The sequence below is a fragment of the Thunnus thynnus genome, chromosome 6 (genome assembly GCF_963924715.1).
Source record: "Thunnus thynnus chromosome 6, fThuThy2.1, whole genome shotgun sequence".
NCBI classification, from domain to species: domain Eukaryota; kingdom Metazoa; phylum Chordata; class Actinopteri; order Scombriformes; family Scombridae; genus Thunnus; species Thunnus thynnus.
Genome location: NC_089522.1, coordinates 16,500,592 through 16,524,546, shown reverse-complemented (window position 1 = coordinate 16,524,546; position 23,955 = coordinate 16,500,592). Strand labels below are relative to the sequence as shown.

The 23,955-nt window shown below is 40.4% G+C and overlaps 3 protein-coding genes across 12 annotated transcripts in view; 1 reads left to right on the top strand and 2 right to left on the bottom strand.

The window, feature by feature from the left end:
* Nucleotides 1-11,086, bottom strand: part of wnk3 (WNK lysine deficient protein kinase 3) — a 39,704-nt gene extending 28,618 nt beyond the window's left edge. For 3 of the 9 annotated variants that reach the window (XM_067592146.1, XM_067592150.1, XM_067592147.1), the window contains exons 1-2: nt 10,445-11,083; nt 1,452-2,639 (exon numbers count right to left, since the gene is read on the bottom strand). In XM_067592146.1, the coding sequence (XP_067448247.1) occupies nt 1,452-2,180 (729 nt within the window). In that variant the 5' untranslated portion in view covers nt 2,181-2,639; nt 10,445-11,083. Of the gene's footprint in view, nt 1-1,451; nt 2,640-10,444 lie in introns of all 9 variants that reach the window. The other 6 variants (XR_010928662.1, XR_010928663.1, XM_067592148.1 and 3 more) reach the window with 4 other exon arrangements.
* A 674-nt stretch (nt 11,087-11,760) lies between these two features.
* Nucleotides 11,761-17,801, bottom strand: fam3a (FAM3 metabolism regulating signaling molecule A). Its single transcript, XM_067592145.1, has 10 exons — nt 17,498-17,801; nt 16,133-16,164; nt 15,924-16,031; nt 15,706-15,729; nt 15,470-15,596; nt 15,064-15,122; nt 14,924-14,974; nt 14,750-14,834; nt 13,843-13,969; nt 11,761-13,030 (listed from the first exon to the last, which is right to left on the bottom strand). The coding sequence occupies exons 2-10, from the start codon at nt 16,143-16,145 to the stop codon at nt 12,932-12,934; spliced, it is 693 nt and encodes a 230-aa protein (XP_067448246.1). The 5' UTR covers nt 16,146-16,164; nt 17,498-17,801; the 3' UTR covers nt 11,761-12,931.
* Nucleotides 17,802-17,934: 133 nt separating this feature from the next.
* idh3g (isocitrate dehydrogenase (NAD(+)) 3 non-catalytic subunit gamma) lies at nt 17,935-23,639 on the top strand. Of its 2 annotated transcripts, XM_067592143.1 has the most exons (13): nt 17,935-18,084; nt 18,334-18,381; nt 18,722-18,733; nt 19,825-19,922; nt 20,028-20,143; nt 20,273-20,333; nt 20,471-20,603; nt 21,211-21,344; nt 21,462-21,564; nt 21,656-21,802; nt 21,951-22,045; nt 22,140-22,200; nt 22,695-23,639. In XM_067592143.1, the coding sequence occupies exons 1-13, from the start codon at nt 18,004-18,006 to the stop codon at nt 22,794-22,796; spliced, it is 1,191 nt and encodes a 396-aa protein (XP_067448244.1). In that variant the 5' UTR covers nt 17,935-18,003; the 3' UTR covers nt 22,797-23,639. The 2 variants fall into 2 exon arrangements, with proteins under 2 accessions (XP_067448244.1, XP_067448245.1); XM_067592144.1 differs by lacking the exon at nt 18,722-18,733.
* Nucleotides 23,640-23,955: the final 316 nt, after the last annotated feature.

Here is a 23,955-nt window from a genome sequence, read left to right as displayed (position 1 = left end):
ACTGCTGATGTGCAGCTGATTCATTAGGTGTTGGGTGGAAAACCAGACAAGGTGATGGGGGCATGCCTGCTGCTTGTTCGTCCAACAGACAGAGCCTGATCTCAAGGATTAGTCAAGGCTCTTGTTTTGGAATTAGCTCCAAACCCAACACATGACTGCCTTTTCTCACAGAAAGCCAGCAGTCAAATCAGATGGCTTACCATAACACTGCTCTCTATTGTGGGGCCAAGAGTCAGAGGGATGCATTTGCTTCTCCCCTCCACAAGTCTGTCTCCCACCACATGTTGAATTCACACATCTAACAATGTCCCCCAGTACTTCTCAGAATAATAAGTCTGGTTGGCTGCAGTATGTAAAGACTTGGACAGTGGTCTGGTTCTAAACATTTATCAAATTTCAATATTTTCCTCCCACTGCAATGTCAATGCATGACAAAGAGTTTGCTAGTGTAATGTTTGCTGTTGTTACACCTACATTTGCTACAGTGCTCCTATTTGCTTTGTGGTTCGCAAAATGCATCCCATTCAGAGCCTCCCTTTCACATGACTGTTTCCATTTCATACCTCATTACAATACACAATAGACAAGACTTGACTGTGACATGTACTGTAGCCTTAGCTTTAACTAGGGCCGAGGCTATAACAATGTAATGTTGATCTTATACTTCATTATGAGAACATTAACTTCTAAAACTTGTGATGCATGTCCACTGCTTGATTAGTGACAAAATTAGCTTGTTTAAAAAGTAATTTCCATCAAGTAACAAGGCAGAGTGAGCATAAACCTTCTAGACCCTTCAACATGTTTCTTCTCAAGAGCTGCAAGGGGCTCCTTGCCTGATTTAAAACACTACACCTACAATACGGTGTCATTAATGCAGTCCCTAAACTTAATACTTCCCTTAAGTGTCATGAACAAATTCATATGAATTCAACGAATACATATAAAAAATTGATATAATTCAGGTTTATGTGGGAAATGTAGTTTCTAATATGACACCTTATTACAAAAAAAGAAGAAGCGCTGACAGCCCATGATTCCATTATTCATTAACAGTCCTAGAAAAGCCAGAGCCTCCACTTTCACTTTGTGCTGTCACTCAACTACAAGCGTTGCTCCTCCTTTTCACCCCGGTCTTCACTGAACTGCCGTCTCACAGTATGAATAGTAAGCAGACGACGTGCTGAGATTTTCAGATTTCAGGAGAAAGAACTCCTGGGACACATCTAATGCTATTCATTTCAAAAAAAGCAACATTGGGTTTGTAGCTCTCCAAAGCACACTAATTGGAATTATTATTTGTTGATATAAAGTATTTCCATTTACCTCTAACGGCTGTGTACATGTGCATGAGTGCATTGTTTATTTTGGCTTTATTTATCTAGCGGCTAATTATGCCAGCCAATGCAGACTTTAATAATTATGGTAGACAAGAGAAGAGTTCATCTTACCTGAAGTTCACACCAAGCCACCTCCACCCAAGTCTCTGTGTCCAGGCCTTTATACACAGTCTTGAAGGCTCCTCTGCCCAGTTCAATGTCAAACTTGAGGAACCTGCCTCCAGGAGAGGTAGCCACAGCCTTCATCTCCGCCTCCTCCTCCTGCTCGCGGTCCCTCTCCTTCCCCCTTTGGGTGGGTGTGGAGGAAGGAGCATCCTTGCCAGGATCCTGGCTGGAGCTGGGGCAGGATGGGTCATGGCCCAGGGCAGCACACGATGAAGCAGCCCCTTGCTGCTGGGCACTGCTGGTGAAGACTGAGTCAAAGGAGCGCAGCTCCAGGTGGGGTGCACTGTGTGGCGCCTCCGGGGCCACCTCCACCTCATCGTCCTCCTCACAAATCTCCACACTCTTCCTGAAGAAGCGCTTCTCCCTCCTCAGACGTTTCTGGCCAGTTTCGACTGGAAAAGTGGGTGTGGAGAGGGAAATGGGTCTGGCTGGGGTCTCCGAACCCTCCTGGCTGGCTTCTCCTCCTCCTCCTCCTCCTCCTTGCATTCCTCCATCCTCTCCTCCTGTTGCTTGCCTCTCCTGAGTCTGGGAGGAGGGGAAGTCTGAGGGGGTGCTGTGCGTCCTCTCCCTCTGTGTGTCGGCCCTGCCCTCCCGCTCCGTGTCCTCCTCCCTCTGTCCATCAGGTTTCTCCGAGGAGTCCTCGGTGCCTGTGGGCTCTCCTGGGTCAGTAGCCATGGGGAATGGCCTTTCCCACTCCTCCTAGACCTCCTCCTCCTCCTCCAAACCTTTGCTCCTCCGTCAGTCCCCGTCTCTCTCTCTTTCTGTGGTCACTCACTAACTCTTTCTAGTCCACCAGACTTTTCTTCCAGTGCTGCAGGTGACTGAAGGCCGTCTTTGGTCAAATCGGTAACCCTCTCCTACTTTCCTGTTCTCTCTGCCTACGTTTCTTTGATGCTTTACAAGGGCACAAGAGGGTGAGACCACAGCTGTTGGAGAATAGTTTCTGTCCTCACTTTCCTTCTCACCATCTCCTACGTTTTCTTCAGAACCCACTTAGGTACATCACTAATCAAAGTAAACCACACGTCTTCCAGCTCTTATAAACACACACTAAACCGGGAGTCTTTTCAAGTCTGTTGGGAAAGCTGCAGTCTTTTTCTTTCGAACTGCTGTGTGAATATCTTCAAGTAAACCCTGCAAGACAAAAACAAAACAAAACATTGCATTAATATTCAGACAGTCAGAGGAGAGAGTTATATATGTTGTTGCCATAGTTAAGGAATGCGAGTGGGAGACTTATTTGTGTTTTATGAGATACAGCTGAATAGGAAAGTCAGAGGGTCCTCTATACAATAGAAATAACCTCACAGAAAAATCCTCACAGCACCTTTGCAAAGCAGTGGACTGTCAGAATACCCTAGTCAATAAAAAAATAAGTCTAAATTGGATAGGAATGGATATGAAATGCTAAGTTATTCCTCTAAGAAGAAGAGTTATAACTGATTCAATAGCATTTTCTTGTAAGGCCAAAAACTGCTGGTTTTTGATACTGTATTTCCCTTGAAAATGTGAAGTGTTGAATGCCTATAAAACTTCTGCTAATGCATTTAAGCTATCACGGCTCTTGATAGCAAAACGTTGAAAACATTAAAGAAAGCCTAATGTTGAGTAGATTTTGAAGATCTCCATAATTGGTACTTCAAAAGATAGAAATGTCCATTAACAGTCTTTTTCCACAGCCGCTTGCCAAAGTGACCTTACGCAATTAATTTGACAATGTTAATTCAAACTGAGCAGTGAACTCTGGCAGCCCAACTAGTGCCCGTATATGGCAAAAATATCCCAAAACTTATATAAAGGAGCAACCATTTAATCAGATTAATCTGCCAAACAAAAGGTTCATCTTTGTTATGGGCTAAACTTTGACATTTAAATCCATGAATATCCAGTGAGCCTGGTCAAGAATTACACACAGCTTCCTCAGTCATCAAGTGCATGTTTATCAGCGTCTCGTGACTAAGTTGTGCTCAATGGCCCCATTAGTCAACAGAAAGCTGCAGTTAGGAGTATGTGATCCAAACCATTAAATATGGATGATGAACTATAGGCCAGTTCAGTGTGAATAATTCATACACCGAGGGATTGTCAAACTGTACTGGAGTGACTGCCACACATCTGCAACAAAGGGCTCATAAATACACACAACTAAAATCATGATTATCATTAGCACAGGCATTTGCCGACAGTATTACGCGTTGCATATCCAGTCAACCATTCAGGCAGTGTGATAATGGGCAGTTTTAAATTGGCCCTCAATATTGTCCTCTTCCAAACTGAATGCAGCAGGTTTTCTCTGACATGGCAGTCTCCCTGCAACACTGTAACTCACTCACTGTTTGTGTTCGTTCATTAGCGTGTGTGTATATACGTGTGTGAGTGTGTGTGTACACTAGTGGGCATCTTTCCGATGACATCTTTCTCTTAACTTCTCCTCTATCACTCTCCATCTATCCCTAGGTATTATATCTCCTCTGCCTTCTGACAGCCGATGATCTCTCGGTGGCTGCATCACAGCCATTTCATTACACACCAGCCAGACGGAAGTTACTTTAGAGCCAATATCAGAGACCGGGTTGAGCTACCGATTATAGATGCAATAAAGCCCAAAGTCACCATTTATGATTAAGCAGCTGAATTTACAGGAAGAGAGTGTGCTAATGCATACCAACAACAAAAGCTGCACTGAAGGAATGTGGCTGTCCTAGGAGTGTAATGGTGCAGTAAATGGAAAGTAAAAAGTGCAGTCCAGGGCAGGGTATTAACTCACTTTGCATATTGGTTTACAACTCAACACATATTACTTTACAACTGAACACGTGGGACTCTCGAGGTTCACTGTCATTAGGCACCCCTGTCTCGGGTTGCAGCACTCTTTGGTATGAAGGTATCCACCAGGACCACACATACAGTCTATCTCAGCCCCTGAAACGTGTTCTTCACCGCCAGACGGGCTCAGTCAAAGTCACAGCAGTGAGTCTAGATTTTTTTCTTCGATTTTAATGAGCAAAGCCCACCGTGACCACTGGGGGCTCATCTAGTGGCTCACTGGAGCTATAATCTCTTTTATAAGGCGGTCATTAACACTTACATCAAGCCTGTTGTCTCTCCAGGCTCAAAGCAAAGGGGTCTGACTATGCAATGCTAGTAGCTGTCAGTCAAATTAAAAGGACAATAGGCTGATATTAGACCAACTGCTAAGAGGCTCCCCATCAACAAGAATGTATTCCAGTTCAGCAACATTCCCAAGACGCACATACATGCTCTGATAAACCGGAGTTAGCTTTAAAGGTGCAATGTGTAGAATCTAGTGGCATCTAGCAGAATGGGCTTGGCAGAAATAGACTATAGTATTCATAAATATGTTTTAAATGGTGTATAATAACATGAAAATAACAATGAGCCCTTTATATCTACAGAGGGAGCAGGTCCTCTTCAACAGAGCCTGCCATGTTGCACCGCCATGTGTACAGTAGCCCAGAATGGACAAACCAAACACTGGTTCTAGAGAGGGCCTTTCGTGTTTTTTTCGTGGTGTGTGAGGGGGAGGGGAGCCACTAAATGTACTGGTCACTGGTCCTTTAAGCAAGTGGCTTCCTCATACACACTGCAGTGCATACCTAATGACAGAATGCAACAAACGTAATTATGAAATCACTGCCACGTGTGGGTGATATGGATATAATCTTTTATCAAAGGATTGTGACAGTGATGTACGGTTTATTGTATGCAGTCATTTTCCAGAAAGTCTATTGAGAAGCCATTTATAGATAAAATAACTAGACGGGAGTATCTGTTTGGAGCTAGTCCAGTGAATTAAATACCTGGCAAATGCACCTACTTCATCATCATTATATAAAGTTCTGTTATCCAATTATTGACCGGAGCAGTCCTGTCTCTATGTCCATGATGGCGTGAGAAATTAAAGTGATAATTACCTTGTTAGAAACCCGATAGCAAAATCTCTATTACAGTATATTGTCACATTGCTCAACACTACTGCAACAATATATGTGTCAGTGAAAAATTCCCATTACAATATCCAAATTACAAATTGCCTGTTTGTGTCAAACCAACAGTCCAAAACCCGACAATATTCAATTAAAAATAAAAATTAAGAAAAACATAGAAAAACAGCAATTCCTCACACTTGTCTGATGAATGATTTGACGATCAATTCAATTATCAATTATACATTTTTTTGTTTTAATTTTCTTTGAACTACTCATTTCAGCACTACAGTGAACCTATATAATAGAGACTATGTACTGTGACACAAATGACTGTTTTAAGACTTCATGCACAATGACCACAACTAAAAGAAAATGAACCCAGAGGGAATACACTGTAGCATACAGTGAGTCTAAAAAGGTAAAGGCTAACAGGACGTGGGGGACATAAAGGGGGGAAAAAAAAACAGGCGATAAAGAGAGGGAAGTTTCCCTTTAAACAGGAGCTTATTCGCCCATGTCCCCAGGGCAAGGAGTTCCCATGAAAGCCACATACCGGACAGAGTTATCACAGTACATCAAACACGTTCAACCCCATCACTGTCTCTCACACCCGCCCAGTCTCCCTTCTAGACACACACACACACACACACACACACACACACACACACACATACATACACAAATACAGATATCACACACACCAGTGGGCTAGAAAAAACTTTGTGTTTCACTTTCTTTCTCTCTCTCTGTCCCTCTCACACCGGTTCTATCGTTTATACACAGACAAACACACACACGCACACACACATCAAAAGCAGACCCTCTCTCGCACCCAAACCCCATGTGCCCTTTCAATGAAAGAATGCTGAAAGGAATTTCCTGACACCAGCCAAATGACCAAGCAACTGCCCATGTGGGCAACTGTGGTAAACCAAAGTTGAAGATAACAAAACCAACGCCGCAGCTGAAACGATGACATCTCGCTTTGGCAGCAAAATGACTCCAGCATGTAAGCGTACGTCAAGTTAACATGTCAGTATCGTCGTCTGACTCTTTCAGTGCTGGAGTACATGAGAACTGAACATCTGACATGCTGCACTCTGCCTGCCCTCCAGGCTTCTGTGGGGCTCTTAGATGGGGAGAACACCTGCAGCTGCCTAATCATTTCTGAAATGCGCAGCCAAAATCATTGTGACACCTTTGCTTCATGACTGCCAAAGATGTGATTTCTATTCTATTCTCAAAAGCCGCTGAAGAGCACACTTTGTTTTCGCAGGAACCTTTTTTGTTGCCCGTGCTCAAAGTTTGGAGACGAGGAAAGAGAAGCCCCATGTACAGTAGCTCACACTCTCCTGCACAAAGACAAACAAAAGTGCACACACAGACGTCTCACGTTTTCTATAACTTTAAACAACAAATACATTGGGGCTATCTGCCTCCTGCACCTTTTTCATCGCTTACTTCATGGGGATACACACATTAATCCCCTGGAACCAAACTGCCGCTGGAAAATTAGGCAGGCAGACAAAGGAAGAGCCAGGGGGACTGTGTGTGTGCGGGGACGTGTAGATGAAAAGAGTGAATAAAAAGTGGCGAGGGGGACAGGAAGGGATTGTAGTTGGTGGGAGCAAGCGGACAGCCGAGTTTCAAACAGGGAGAGGGAAGGAGAGATGGAGCGAGGGGGGCCGGCTAGTAGAAGGGGTGGGAAAAATGTGTGTGTGAAAGAGAACAAGAGAGAGATAAAGAGAGGGGGGTGGCACAGACAAAAAAGAGGGCTGGGGAGGGGAGGGGGGGATTTTGCCTGATAAAATATGTGCCAATGTTTGTGTGAATGAAAGCAGTGACTATAGCTAAATTTCTGCCTGAACAAAAGCAGCTACAGTTGTGCGTGGAGAGGAGAGGAGAGGAGAGGAGAGGAGAGGAGAGGAGAGGAGAGGAGAGGAGAGGAGAGGAGAGGAGAGGAGAGGAGGAGAGGAGAGGAGAAGAGGAGAGGAGAGGATGAGGAATGCTTTTAGTGGTTGGAAAAGGTTGAAAACATGAGGTGATTACATTAGCATAGGAATAGTTTCCGTTGGTATGTCCAGTGTCACTGTGAGACTGTGAGAGGGCCCAGGGAGGGCAGGTTGAGGAAGGACTGTTTTGTTGTAAACCTGTTAATTTGCTCAGGCTACACTCTGACTACAAGCCAAAATAAACAGTCTTAAGTTGAGCTCAAATGCTTAATAGATTAGTCAAAAAACAGAAAAATTAATCAACTATTTTAATAATTGATTCAGTCCTTTCTTTCATCAAAAAGGCCAAATATTCCCAGCTCCTCCATTCTAGGGATTTTCTACTTTTCTTTGTCTTATGCAATAGTTGAAGGTATATGTTTTGGTTGTGGGCTGTATTTATAAATATTAAAATATTTTAAATTGTAATAGGATAAAACAATCAATTTGGCAATAAAATATAACAAAGTATATAAAAGTAGCACTAAAGAATAAATTAAAAAGGAAAAACTATAGTATATATGCAAGGAATATACAGTATACATATATACATGCAAGTAGTCTATATATTAAAGTTTTTACATATGCAAAATAAATGTAATATGCAAGTTATAATGCAAAAAACCTGTAGTAGTAGTGGGAGGACAGGTAGTGCAAATATAATGTGCATAAGAAGACCAAAAATAACATGATATACATAATATATTTAAATTAAAGTTTTACAGATGAAGTGCAATGTAAAGATGAGGAAGATCAATTTTTTTCATTATTCTCTGAAGTTTTATGGACCAGAATGATTCATCAAGAAAATAATTGGCAGATTAATCGATAATGAAAATATTAATTAGTTGCAGGCCTGGTTTTAAGTTCACAGACAGTGATTTCCTCTTACAATCTTTCATTTCAAGTTTAGTTTTTCAGAAAAGTAAGATTTTTGCTGACTGCGTATTCCCAGGTATACTTCCGGTTATGATAGTGTATTATCAGCATGTATGTTGAACAGTCACTCTTTAAACATGGCGCCTCCATCAATTGCCAATAGTTTGCATATTATTCCTTCATAGATTATTGGACTGAGTGAGTTTTGTTATATAAGGAACTTAGGAATGAGTGGAAAGGTTCAGCTGGAGACTGGGAACTGAGAAAAAAAAGAATAATAGAACACCCTTTAGTTTGTTATCCTGTCATGTAGATCAAACCAAATTCAAACCAACACCTGCCTTTAACAACACTTGAATACAAATCTATCCAACCTTTTCCCAAATTCAGCGTCCGTCCCACAGATTTAAAAGGAAGATGGAGGCTGAGTGACGTGGGGAGACGGGGCAGAGGTAGCAAAAGGTCTGAGAGCTGCTGGACACAATTCAAGTGGGCCCAATGTCAAGTAGGAACTATTCTGAAGATCACAGGTCCACATCTGAGCTCTGCAGCTCAGTGCTTGACCTGACTGGCAGGTAAAAACAAAGGCTGTGTTTGTTCAGTGAGGCCATGTCTAACAGGCCAGACTTCTGTCACACAGTCACATCGGGGCACATTACTGTAAGTGGCAGGTGTAAACCTTCAAAGAGCTGACTTAGTGCTGCTGAGAGGCTCAGACAGTGATTGTGTGAATTGAACTCACTGCTCAGGTCTTAATGAACAGATCTTAAAAATCACCACCATTCATCCAAATCCAGCTCAGCAATTTAAGAGCAGTGAATATGTATCAGAACAAGAAAAGATAATAAAATTAAGACTGTCCTGACTACTTCTCCTACTCCATGACTGCACAAGTGAGTCTTGCATCCAGGCAGAAATCGGACAAAAAATATCAAATGCCGACCACTAGAATCAGACACACAATGATTGTTCTCTTCCCATTAGGGAAACTCAAGGCTGCAAAACACAACAAGGACTTTTGTCCAATCCAGGTCAAGCATGGGAGAGTGGAGTGTAGGTAGCACACACAGCGCACTGTTCACTGAGAGAGAAAGAAAGAGGGAGACACAGAGAATATGTGTTATCTAACCCCCTTTTTTGTTCTCCTTTATTCCCCTCTGTGAGCACAACCATCTCATACCAAAATAATTCCTCTGATCCAGGTGAGAGAAAGGCTCCTTAATCAGCCAATGATGAATCAGGATTACATGCTACTAAAGTGGCTTAATACTCCTGGAGCTCATATCAATAACTGAGCTCCTATTATACTCCTGTAAAAGGTTTCTAAACGTTTATGGACGATAGAGTTCTCAGAGATCAGCAAAATGTTGATTTTAGTAGTTTAGCAGCTGTCAGACTTTTTTTTTTAGGAGAGGAAGCATCCTGCCTAATGTTTTGAGTACACCACTATCTCTCAGTCCCAGTGGGACTATCAGATGCAATGTTTTGATATAAGCCTATAAAATATCAATATCTAGCATACATATTGTGCAAATTGCTTAAAGCAAAGACCCCTTTGGTGTGACTAGTAGTGCAGTACTGACTGGCTCTAAAGCAAAATGCAATTAATGTATGTTATTTATAGGCTACAGCATATACAACACAGTGATGCCTGGATGTGCAGGCACCATGAAGTGCAGCTATTGGCTAGCTGGGAGCTCAGCTGACTTTAGAAACGCCGTGCAAGCGCTGAAAGACACAAAGTACAATCACCATACAGCACGAGAGCATAGTGAGCGAGACGACTGACACCGTCACAAATCAAAATCCCCCCCAAATCTGCTGGCCTTTAGTGTCCTGAGCAAAAGCAAATCATTCAAACGATGGGCTAAACGGTGGGTGTCTGAGGGCCTTCCATTGAGTCTGCCCGCAGGTCTGCACTTGACTCAAGTGTTTTTACACAGCATAATGTATTTCAGAATATTAAGCAGCAATAGGAGAGCATAAATACCTAATAAGCAATCTCGTGGTGTATAAACAGACTGGATAAAATATTTTTTCATAGGATGCCACCATAATACCACAAAAATTAGTACTGTTTGCAGTGTAATTGGGGTATAAAACAACAAACATCACTCACCCAAATGTAACATCGTATCTCGTCGGTCCAGCGATATCTTTACAAAACAAAAACAAGCTGCTCAGCCCCGATAGCTAGCAAACTCACTGATGTCTGGTTTTAATATTCCTATAGCTATTTACAAACGTTATTACACGAGATTTACACTGGGCTTTTCGCCTAAAAAATTATTTGAAACCCACTGAAAAAATTAAATTTACAAAAGAAAAAGCTTTAGAAAAATTCGAGGGTCCGTTTTGTTTTTCTCTTTACATTTTATGCGCTTGCTGCGGTATTGACGGCTTGAAAATCCCCAGCGGAGTCGTCGAGCCTCGGTCTGCGTGAGAGACAGCCAGCGAGCACTTGGTGTACGTGTTCCAGTTCAGACGATGCTTTCGGTTGGTTTACAGATTCCCCCACTCGGTGCTCGGTTTGTCGGCTCCAAGTTGTGCGACTGGCCATTCATGTGTGTCCGAATAATATCGGTAACTTATGTACATAATTTACAACGCACGACTCCAGCGGCCTTCAGCAGGTTCTCGTGGGTACTGAGCGCGCTCTGCCTGCCCGTTGTCACTTGCCACAGGGCTCATCATCCTCCTGAGGACGAATAAACCTGACAGTTATCTTCCTCCGCCATTAGAGGGCGGCAGTGCTGCACCAACGGCTCGTTATGTGACTTTAATGCTGCATTCAAGTGCTCCTCGTAAGCTTTCGGGGCAGCAGCCGTTAACCCGAATGACCACTCAACCGTTATACTATTATTGACAATAACGAGTAGCACCTTTTATAGTAAGTGTGAATTTACTTCATTTATAAGGAAGAACGTGAGAAATTTATCCCATCTTAAATTATGATTGTGACAGTAGGAAAATATGGGAACAAGCATTTAAAATGACACTAACTATCTTAATAAATTTCAGGTAATACAAATTTTTATCTCTATAATTGACTCATGGTGTCTTTGCCTCTCCCTTTAGCCGTATAACCCATAATACATAGGAAGACTTTATTCTTTTGTAAATATACAGCTAAAAACACAATTATTCTAACTACACGTGAAGGCCCCATGACAGATTTCAATGAAATTGCTCGTATTTGTCATTACGTTACAGTCTGTGATCCAACCTGATTCAACGCTGTCACTGAATTCATTATCAAACCAGACATTTTCTACATTCAGACTGTGTCGGTTGCTCCTGCCACAGCATATGCTTAGTGAAGCAAATGCCTTGAGCAAAATGAACTGACTAACCCCAGTAAGACTTTGACTTCTGTCGCCCTCTGGTGAATTTCTTCATGTACACCAGCTGACCATGAAAATAAAAAACACAAGAAATATTTGAACATTTTTATTCATCAGCATTTTGGTCACAATATAAACACATACTGTAATGCGTTGTAGAAAAAAAATCCTAACACATAGGAGGTAACATAATCGAGAAAAAAGCAGCTAAAAATGGACTTCTAACCATACATATAAAACAATAATTTTATTTCTACGCATCAAACATTTCCTACACGTTAGGCTTGCAATAAACCTGGTGTATACATTCAACATTTAAAAGAACAACACACACAAACACACATTTATCTTCAAAGAAAGCGCTGAGTGGACAGACGCCTGAAGGCCTGAGCCAGCATTAAAACCATGAGCGGTGTTACAATGAACTCACGCTATTAATCTTTTGTCTTTTCCATTAACGTATTAAAATAGTTTTATTGAAGGAAATGACCTAAGGAAAATTGTCAAAAGATATCTGTAAACAATGGGCAAGCAATAATTGCTGTGCATCAAGTTCTAAGGAAACAATGGCAGCTAAAACTACGCATAATAATCACAGAATGAAAATATATTAACGTATTTAAATATAAAATCTGCCCACAGACTTGGTGCTTAGAAGAACATTTGAACTACTGGAGTACTTCAAATGTTTTTCATATGTTGATGTGGATTAGGTTCCCCAATGACTTGAAACCAGTTATGTAGGTGTCTTTTGTCTGCAGAACATCAAATGTCATGCAAGTGCTCAACGCTTCATATCCTTGTTGTTTAAGCACTCAATATTGAGACCCTAAAGGCAGATCTGCAGAGAGGAAATACATCCATTTCCAACAATGGCTTTGGAAGACCTACTCCATCTGTATTAATTCATTAGTCACTGTTACACTTTGGTCATCAAACATTTGGCCTCTCAAGTTTCCCTTCACCTCACACAAAAACACGTTCCTCATTTCTATATTACTTCGTTTGCAAAGTGGCTCACAAAGCTTAACGCGAAGATCCTTAACGACAGGTTCCAGCTATTTTAAATATATCAAGTCCCAAGACAATCTTTGCAGTCGACTCACGCCTCTGCCGTGAGAGGGAAAATAAAATGTTATTTGTGGTCCAGATCTAGAATGGTTTTAGTCATTCACAAGTTCCTTGGCTTTGTAAGGGACATTTGGATCCACTGCTGCTTCTCCAGGTGTGACTGTATTGCAAGAGGGAAGTACCGGGCGGAATTAACCTTCCAGGGGTGGCCGCAGGGGAATACAGCCGTCCATCTCCAGAGACTCGGGCCAACCTTCATACTTGTTGCTGCTTTTACTGTTCTTCATACGCTAATGGGAACAACCATTGGTAAACAGATCTGATTTCAACAAGACTGGGATCAGGTTATCACTGCATAGTGGCTGCTCATTTACAGAGTGCTGAATGAAAACAGAATGCCTTTGTACTATTCTGAACCTTACTGAGTTTTAAAAGTCATAGATGGTTTAGAGGTTTGATATGGCAAATTAACTATGAATAGTCATTGTGGATGCAGCAGGATTTTTTCCCCCCCAAGTGTACTACAAGTTATTGAATTGATCATTTCCAACTAGAATGCACCAATCATAGAAATTGTCAAAACAGGTGCATTTTTGACTGCACATCCCTGTCACTTTGACAAATATAAAAAAGATGTACAAGGTTGAAAGATAGTAAAAACTTGGCACCTATAAAGTAGGAAAAAACATCGATCTCAAAACCTTTGGTCTGGTTTGGAAAAATGATCAGATGCTTCAAGAGGTTCAAAGTCAATCCAAACAGACTTTTCTGTAAGCTAGTGGGCATAAATACTCTCTATAAAGCATAACATTGGGTGAGATGACAAATCTTTGTCATGTGTTGTTAAATTTATGGGTGGGAGAAACATTCATTCAATCACCTACATCATAGTACAGTTGTTCCTGTTCCTGAACAAATCTCGATTATATCATGTTGTGAGTCTTTTTGCATTATTCTTTATACAATGACACAGGGAGGATATTTGCTACTAAATCAATAAGCGGCAAACCCACACTGTAAGCAGTTCATCATGACATCAAAAGGAACTGATGAATTCTTCTCTGAGCGTTTGTTCAGCACTAGTAATTTTGTAGTCACATACCTGCTCAAAGGGACTTTTATTCTCAATGCCCTTGGCTCCAACAAACACCCAGCTGTCTCTAAAGGCCAGTTCCTTCACCGCTGTGCTCCCCAGCTCCTCAAACAGTCGCCGAGATTCATCATTCAATCTGCCAATGGAAATAAAGATAAGGCAGCGAGTTAATGTTTATCAAGGAGGATGTCTGTTCTTCTGAATGAAAGGCTTAGAGGTTAATATATGAACTTAAGCTCTGTTAAATGATATGTTGAAATTAAATGCATGCAATTAGACCATTGCTCAGTAGGCTAATACGTTTCTAGGCAAGTATTAAATAAAGTACTCTATCTATCTATAATGCCTTTGAGGGTAACAGGGAGGGATTTATGATCATGCTCATTTTATCACACCCAAACTGTCAACAGTGCAATAACTTATAGATAAGCCACCAGATTTATCATTTAAATATTTTTTTTAAAAAATCTTGCTTGCCGACACCACAAGGTCACACTGTCATACCATTCTTTGCTCCTCTGCTCATTCAGTAACAGTTGGAGCTGTTTTGCCGCATTACTATCCCAACTTTTTACTTTGTTTGGAAGCATTTTGAATGAATTTACTGATTCTTAATCAAGTCAAATGTATGATGTTGAATTTGGCTGTACAGTTAACAACAGGCAATCTGTTAAGCACCAGCTAAAACTGGATAAAACCAGTGGAACATTGGCCCTTCTGTTGTTTCTCTATTATAAAAACTATTCTCTGCAAAAGTGCCACAATCATTTTATTCCACAAAAGATGTTCAAAGTCAAAACATGAAATATCTATGACTTTTAGCTGACAGTTTATCTGTGAAAATTGCTTTGAGGTGCATCTAGTGGATGAAAAAAGAAAAAAGAGAGAGGGGTGTTGGATTGGAACTGATTCTTACTTTGTAGCTGGATCATCAAAGGAGGCCACGAACACGAGTGTTCCCTCATGGAGCGGCCGCAGATACTTCAACAGCTCAGAAACATCTGTGAACAAACATCAGATGAGCTATGAATCGTAGTTTATGAGCCATATGTACCAGATGTGAAATATACTTGTGTCTGTTTTTTATTACCTCCTGCCCACATATCAAAGGTCTTTGTCTCCAAGAGCTCTCCTGTCACCCCTAGAGCAACAAAACATCAGTGAGATGTTCAAATAACACATTAAAACAGGAGCTTAAACTATCAATACAACACAGTCTGTTCACCATACCATTCACCAAAGCTATGTTTAGTCCTCTGCCAACGTTGTTCTTTACACTGCTCACTAACCTGTTTGACAGAAACACAAGAGGTTGAAGTGCTAACTGAGAATACTTCCTTGCACATACACATTAATCTACTCACTTATACATGCTGTCTGCTAATTGAGAAGCAAACAAATATAAAAAAAGAACCAAGACTAAAGACAAAAATCAGAGAAATGAGGGACAGACAGACTGAAAGTGTACTTGCATTCAGCTCCCCAGACAGATTTGGAGGCCTGGTTATGACAGCACAGAGGGGAAAAAAGAACAGAGTGTGAAGAAAAAAAAAAAAAAAAAAAAAATCAAATCGCAGCAGCAGGGGAGACAAAGACATTGCTGAACAGAAAGGAAATGGTATGCACTGAATCTCACATCTTATCCTCCAGGCAGATTTTGGGCCCGATCACGTTGGCAGCACCAGACACCAGGCGGAAAGCCAGATGTTTTGGGGGACATGGAGCTGAAAGTCCACATTTATACTTTCGAGGGCGGGGTTCAGCTAAAACAAATGATTAAAACATTAGTCAGTGGAAATAAAGGAAGATAAGGATGCAACGTCATCGATATGATAGTTGACATGCTCATATGATACTCTTCTGTATACTTACCGGGTGTTGGTTCCTCGCTTGTACCTGAAAAAATTAACAATATTTTACATTCACATGAATGAAGATTTGCTACAAACAAGTATTTTCTTTATCAATCAAGTTGTCTCTAGTCTCTAAAATGCCAGAAAATAGTCCAACCTAAGTCAAAAACCCAAAGATAATCAATATTCAATTCTATAAAAATTACTAAGTTCAAAGACTAATCATACTTCTCTTACCACTGAAGAAGTGCCGCACAGATGAACCACTTTCCCCTCCAAATAAGGTGTTTGCCAGCAGCCAGGTGAGCCCCACCAACAGCAGCACAGCCACAGCGCGCAGGGGGCCTGTCAAGAGAAACAGGACACACCAGTTCATACAAAACACGCTTGAGATTCCTACCAGACAAGTAAGTTCAAATTGCAGTGTGATGAACATTTCTGCCAACCTGTTAATCTCATGATTCACCGTCTCATAGACCTGTGCAGATATAAAAAAAAAAAAAAAAAGAGAGAGGGTAGATACATTAGGGTGGTTTTCGTTTCAGCCAAGTTTGCACAGTGTAGTTTTACAGAGCGGCTTAGGTTAGGCTTCCATTTTCCATTCATTATAACATAAGTGTTTAATGGTGTAAGTAAAATTGTACCATCAATTCTTATAATAGGAGAGTAAGGAGAAAAAACTAGAGCAGCAACTAATGAATTCTTTCCATTATCAATTAATCTGACGATTATTTTCTCAATTAACTGAGTTGTTTGGTCCACAAAATGTCAGAAAATGGTGAAAAACGTCAATCACTGTTTCTAGGGCTGCAACTAGCAATTATTTTCATTATTGATTAAACTGTTGAGTATTTTCTCAATTAATCGATTAGTTGCTTGGTACATAAAAGATCTGAAAACAGTGAAAAATGTCTATCAGTGTTTCACAAAACCCAGCCTGATATCCTCAAATGTCCTGTTTTGTCCGCAACCCAAAGATGCTCAGTATAGAGGACAAACGAAACCAGAAAATATTCACAATTGAGAAGCAGGAATCAGAGAATTTGTAAATGTCCTTCTTAAAAAAATGACTCAAAATGATTAATCAATTATTAAATTTGTTGGCAATTAATTTGAAAGTTGGCAGCTAATCAATTAATCGACCAATCGTTGCAGCTCTAACTGTTTCCAAAAGGCCAAGGTGACATCTTCAAAGCTCTTGTATTGTCCACAATAGTCCACAATACAAAGATATCCAGTTTAGTGTCATAGAAGATGTAAGAAACCAGAAAATATTCACATTTAAGAGACTGAAATCAGAGAATTTGGACATTTCTTTCTTCAAAAATGACTGAAAATGATTGAATTGTTTGTCAAAATAGTTGGCGATTAATTTAATAGTTGTCAGCTAATCAATTAATCGTTGCAGCTCTAGAAAAAAACGAATACAATAAAACAAAGGCAGATTAAATTCTGTGTTTTCCAAAAAGACAATTCTAGTATTTCAGTGTGTACTATTTTGTTTTTATGTACAGTGACTTAATCACACATTTAAAGTCTTGGAAGGGGAACAAGTGGGTATATTTGCATTCAATTAATAATAGGGTCATTGCATTTATCATTCAAATTTTCACAGAGTGGCTGTGAACTTTCCTCTGGACTATCTTATCTAATGTTTCTGTGTGCCAGATGGCCCTGCAGAGATCACGTTTGAAGGGATTACAGAAAACCTAACCGTCGCAGACACGAGGCAACAGGAGAAGCAAAGCAGAACAGCCTTGACAGCATCACCCATCACCTGAATGTACTCAAACGTGAACGAGAGCTCATACCTTCTGAGTAAAGGCTTCAGGCGAATGTTGCCGTTTCTTGTCGCCTCTGCTGGGACGTAATGAACAGTAAAGAAAAGCTGTTGCTCTTGCCAACCTGGACTTTTGACTATTTCTTGCGCTGTTTCCTCATTGAGGCTCTCCTGGTGTAATTCAGTTAGCAATGAGAACACAAACTGAAGCCGATATGCTCAGTCGACCATTTACACAACAAAACTTTATGCTTTCGACAGGCGGGTAGTGCCAATCACCACATCTGTCTTCCGGATATATTGCCAACTGCCAGCCCATGCGCACGGAGTCTGCGCGAAGGCCGTCACGTGACCAAAACAGATTTAATTTTAATTAAATTTTAATCGAATTAATTATTTCTCTACTTAAATTACCAATAAAGTAAATGTCTCACAAATAAATAAATAAATAAATATATAAATACAAAAAAAGTATCGCGTGAGCACAACATCTCCTCCTCGTGCACACGCCAGTACTGCTGCGGCTCAAAACTCAAGATGGCTTCTCGCAGTGCTGTGCTCTCGATGTCCAAAATCATTAGTCCCTTTTGGGGTGGACGCCTTGGAAATACGGTTAAAGTAAGACAAAGCAAAGACACGGCTTCTTCTGTTCAGTAGGTTATGAACGTTGTTGTGCGGCTTCAATGTAAATGCGGTTATTTTGTCTGGATACAAGGTCAAATGGTTGATATCACACAGTCAAATTAGCAAGCTAGCAGGCGTCTCCGGCATAATTTAATTTACTGCACAGCTGGTTGTGCTCAAGTTAAAATGAAAAAAAAAAAAAAAAACACGCCCTAACATCTTTCTCTTAATTGTGTATTTCAGGTATTCGGAACAACTCTGACAAGTCGCAGGAATAAGACCTTGCTTACTGTGAGTATATCAGGTCGTCTGTGGGTTCCAGAGTAGATATGATTTGTCAGATTTGTTGCAAATTAGTTGCTTTCCAATTAAACACTGGATAAGATGTGAATTAAGAAATCACTGCTACTCATTAACCTATTTATTTACAAGCTTTTATGGCTTTGGGTTAAACTTTGACACTTATTTTGTCTGCTTTTTAAACCTGGGAGTGCTCTGTATCTTTTTTTCCACCCTCATGAGGAGAAGTTATAATTCCTCCGTATTTGCCTCTATTTAACATGTTCTTCTATTTATCTGTCAAACTGACTATTGTCCTTCTGCTTTCCTTGCTGTCCATCTTCATCAAAAGGGAGAAAACATTGTAAGTAGATGACTCTGACGTGGTGCACTGCACTACAATGCATCACTTCACATACCTTTATTATACTAAGGCTGGGTGATATAGAAAAACGATTTTAAAAGAAATGAGCACAATAACTAGAAAACATACTTTCAACATTGATATACTGTTCATCACAGAATTGTTACTGGCATGGAAATCGCACATCAAAATCACTTTGGATTGTATGGGACTGTAGTTATCTGACTCAATAATTAATTTACCATTATGATGACAATGATATACAAAAGTGATATATTGCCCAGCCCTACATTACACCAACATCTTTTTACTTGCTAACATTACTCTAACATTACCTTCACAAACCTGCTTTACTTTTTTTTTTAGCCCATAAACAATCATTTGTGTATATTGTCAATATTTACCAAAGCCTTCCAAATGTATTTATGAACATTTCCTATTGTAGGCAGCCTGTATTTTTCTTTATTTCATTTTTGAAATGATCAGTCCACCAGAGTGCACTTTTCTTCACATTATTTTTTGGTCAAATTGTATTGTTATTGGCTGGTAATATGGTGGCAAGCAGGGGACATTTTGATTTTTTTTTTTTTCCTATCAGATATTCTTTAATTAAAAAAAGAAAAATATTAAATTCACTATACCTTTTTATGACATCTTCATGTTTGTTTATCTACAGAGTTTAGATTGTGAGATTGTGCAATGTTTTTGGCAGCATAATCAAATATGAATGTGAGAGCATCTTTAAATGCAAAACAAACCAAGATTTCTGTTGACACCCACATTACTGTGTTGCAAACATGTTACAGGCAAAAAATAAATAAATAGAGGCAAACAAATGTTCACTGGGATGAATGACCTTTCTCAAGAAGGTATCAAGCCTCTGCAGAGTGATTTTCATACTGTACTAGCATTCATTTAAAAATGGTATTTTGGAAATCAATCTACAAACATATGGCACCATATGGTAGCATATCTCCAATAATGTATATGTGTATAGGTGATTTGTAGTTGGGTTAGAACCTGCAAAACCACCAGTGTTGTCTTTTAAGTTAATTGCAGTTAATAACATGTAACAATACTAATGTTAACAGCCCCCTCCAGCAAAGTATGGAGGCAGACACACTGTGACCCTCATACCTGGAGATGGAATTGGTCCAGAGCTGCTCAATCATGTCAGAGAGGTTTTCAGGTCGGTAAGACTGCAATTAAATCCTGTTCAAAAGTGTTAAAACAGCACAGACAGGTTAGTTAGTTACCTACGTACCTCAACTTGTGGTTTGTCATCATGCCGTAGGTTCAGCTGTGTGCCTGTGGACTTTGAGGTGGTACATGTCAACTCTGCACTGGAGACTGAGGATGACATCAGCAATGCCATCACTGCCATCCGCCGTAATGGAGTTGCCCTCAAAGGTAAGCAACCCTATTTTTTTCTTGTGTCAGCTTCAAAGTCAAAAGCAGAGGGTGAGCGAGAAGCATGAAGTTTATAATGAGACCTTGATGCTGTGGTTTAATTGTGACATTGTTTAACTCTCCTGATAGGTAACATAGAAACCAAACATACCATGGCACCATCTGTCAAATCCAGAAATAATCTCCTTCGGTAAGAGTTTAAATAAAACATTCAGTTCCCTTTTAATAAAGGCTCTCTTTTGTCAGATGGGTCACATTTCTTCCAGAATTCGGTCCCTTGTTTCTGGTAATGTAATTCTCTCTCTTTCTTCATGTATGTATCAACAGCACAAGCTTAGACCTGTATGCCAATGTGATGCACTGCCAGTCCCTCCCCGGAGTTCAGACTCGCCACAAGAACATTGACATCATGATCATCAGGGAGAACACAGAGGGAGAGTACAGCAGTCTGGAGCACGAGGTCAGACAGAACAGAAACACAATCAGTCCTACTGTCGGCTGCAACACACACTTACATTCCCTTCTTTTACGACCTCTTCTCTTCCTGTGCCTGTCTTCCCACCTTCTTCTCTTTTGAAATGTGAGTGTGGTAGTATCCATACACTATTAAAAATACAAGCATAAAACATCAATTTGATATACTTGATCAGTATTGGTGCCCATACTCAACTTATTTAATAGATTGATATTGGCCAGACATGATCAATCCACATTAAATAAAAGGGGAAGGGAATGTTGAAATATGGGCACCTTCACTTATAGTTAAGAAGTGATGTGTAGTAACAGCCTGGTGTTTCCTTGTACACAGATAAAGGATCTGAGTCAGTCACAGATAACCGAGAACACCAACTTATACTTTCTGGTTAAAAGTATCTTTGTTCACCTTCTTCCTTATTACCTCTGTTCTTTACTGGAGTAGTTACGAGAAGAAACATCAAGTCTATTCACCTTAACTATGTTCACTCTGGTTTCTAATCTTTATCTCCAGTCTATTTTTATCTCTTTTAGGGTGCAGTAGTTGGAACTTTCATTGTCATTTATCCCTCATTGTTCTTGTCCTCTTTTAGAGTGTGTCAGGGGTAGTGGAGAGTCTCAAGATCATCACCAGGAACAATTCCCTCAGGATCGCTGACTATGCCTTCCGAATGGCCAGGGAGAAAGGACGGCGCAGGGTCACCGCTGTTCACAAGGCCAACATCATGTGAGTTACTCTTTGTGAAATGTATCCTGCCAGAGCTGTCTGGCGTCCTGAGTCTTACATAATACCTTGAGTTTCTTAAGTGCTTGACGTGTTGAATGTCCCATTCTGCTCCAACAGGAAGCTTGGCGATGGCTTGTTCTTGCAGTGTTGCAGAGAAGTGGCCTCTGGTTACCCAGACATCACATTTGACAGCATGATTGTGGACAACACCACCATGCAGGTGAGAGTGGGTAACATCTTAATGCATCCAAAGAATGTTTGTAAATGTTGCTTGATCTAACTTCTGCCACTCTCTTCGTGTGGTATTTTAGCTGGTGTCCAAGCCTCAGCAGTTTGATGTGATGGTGATGCCCAATCTGTACGGGAACGTGGTGAGCAATGTGTGCGCTGGCCTTGTGGGAGGGCCTGGCCTTGTACCCGGGGCCAATTATGGCCGTGTGTACGCTGTCTTTGAAACGGTGAGTGTTAGACAACTCGTGCTTAGTGCGACACCGTCCCTTCCGTTGTTTTTGAAGGATAAAAACATGCATGAATCATGTCTGTATGATCATTTGGAACTCAAGAGTTTTGTCTCTTTCTTGGCCTGTTTTTTTCTGGATCTCTCAGGCCACAAGGAACACGGGGAAGAGTATTGCAGACAGGAACATTGCTAACCCCACTGCCATGCTGCTAGCCAGTTGCCTGATGCTGGACCATCTTAAGTAAGTTCTCCCTGCTAAAATACACATTTCCTTCCTGTGGTTCCATCCAAGATGAAAGTAATGTCAATAATTTTTTTTTGTTGTATGTCTTCAGGCTTTACGATCATGCAAGTTTGATCCGGAATGCAGTCCTCACCACCATGAATGAAACCAGGGTGAGTCTTCCTTCACTGATAGGCCCCACCTCCCTCACCTGAATCACTGCCACAAAGCTCACCGGTTATCTGACATGGGCTCAAAAGCTGTGGCGGCAAGTCTGGCATGTTTCCCAGTGGGCATTACAATACATTCACACAAAGCAGCATTATGTCCTTTCACTGTCACAAAGCTCTTATGAAGTGCATTGTGTGGTATCTGACTTTACATTGTGTGGCATCGGCATTGATCATAGCCTTCAAACTCATTTTAAAACCTAATCTGCTTATTGTCCAAGGCACCAGACCAGTTGCTGCTTTGGCAGGATTTTTAGAGATATGGTGTGACATGAATTTATTTTCCCCAGTGGGAAACAGTTTGCAAAAATATAAAAAAGCCATACAAAGAGACTCATTCCACAACGCAAACGTTTCATGTCTTTGGTGCTTTTTAACTTAATTTGATTCATGTTTGACTGAGATCGTGAGCATCCATTTTTTCTTTTCTCTTGCAGTTGCACACAGCTGATATCGGCGGTCAGGGCACCACATCAGAGGTGGTCCAGTCCATCATGAGGATCATCCAGAGTAAAGGGCAGTTCACAGCTGATCTCTAAACCACCTCTGAGGACACTGTACACACACACAGACACTCACTCATCAGAGGTGTAGGTGTGAGTTTGAACAGGTGTCTTTATCTGGAACAGGTGTACAGTATGAGAGAGGATGTCCACGCATGTCCGTTTCCATAGCATCACGTCTTATCACTGACATGAGAATGGTTCCTTTTTTTTTTTTTTTCCTTGTTCACACAGCTCCAGTTCTCTGTACAAATTAACCTTTACCACATCTGTGTGTTTCACATATAATAGTGACCTTTTGATAAAATTCCACTGTCATTCCTATTAGATAATAACTGCTGCTGTAAGGATGTATTTCCTGAGTTCACCGGGTTTATTCAGTTGGAAATCTGTGTTCTGACAAATTGTCATGAAACATGAAATGGCAGTATGTCAATCACCAAATACTCTGCATTGTTTATGTTATATTTTCCAAAGCCCCTCAATGTGTTTCATTATTTATTTTACAGTTATGTTACAGCCTTTCCAATCAACCAAAATGTGCAATTGTTCATTTAATGCCTTTTTTTTGTCACATTGTTACTTAAATATCAAGTTGTATACCGTATTGTCCTGTGTGTTCACATCAGATCATTTATAATGTGTAAACAGAGGAGATGTTCATCAAACAGAGTAATGCTTGTGCCATAATAATCATTTCACTTAAGTGTGGATCCTATCATAAGGATGTACTGTTGTCTTAAAATCTAACCTGACAAGAGCTCTTAAAGTCTGAAATAAAAAGGTTTTATCATGTCTGGGATAGCATATATACTGTATAACATATACCGTATGTTATCATATATATTATCAATAAAGAAATAGTCTACCTTAAACCGATCTATTTTGACATAAGTCTTTATATGAAACATATCTGAATGAGTTTGAAGGCAAGAGTTAATTGTTTTTAGAACTAAATATATGTAGCCTTTTGAAAAACAAGGGCTTTGTTTTGCTAAAATCAATTTTTGTTTATCTTGATTTTTCTTTGCCTGTGCTTCAAAGAAAGAAGCTTTGTTCTGGCCTTCTGCTAGGGATAAAGATTATTTTGCTCCAATTAAGATAAAGCTCATGATCTTTCCGTTTGTTTTACAATTTCATGCTTCATCAGCATTTCATGCTCCATCAGCGTCTTACTTAAAACACTGGATGACCA

What these genes read in the sequence shown, in the direction of transcription:
- fam3a (XM_067592145.1), bottom strand. An exon ending in AAGCGAGGAACCAACACCCG is followed by an intron (nt 15,597 to 15,705) that starts GTAAGTATACAG and finishes CATTTGTTTTAG; the next exon opens with CTGAACCCCGCCCTCGAAAG. An exon ending in ATAAAAGTCCCTTTGAGCAG is followed by an intron (nt 13,031 to 13,842) that starts GTATGTGACTAC and finishes TGTTCCCATTAG; the next exon opens with CGTATGAAGAACAGTAAAAG.
- idh3g (XM_067592143.1), top strand. Translation starts at nt 18,004, where the DNA reads ATGGCTTCTCGCAGTGCTGTGCTCTCGATGTCCAAAATCATTAGTCCC. An exon ending in GCCTTGGAAATACGGTTAAA is followed by an intron (nt 18,085 to 18,333) that starts GTAAGACAAAGC and finishes TGTGTATTTCAG; the next exon opens with GTATTCGGAACAACTCTGAC. An exon ending in TAATGGAGTTGCCCTCAAAG is followed by an intron (nt 20,144 to 20,272) that starts GTAAGCAACCCT and finishes CTCTCCTGATAG; the next exon opens with GTAACATAGAAACCAAACAT.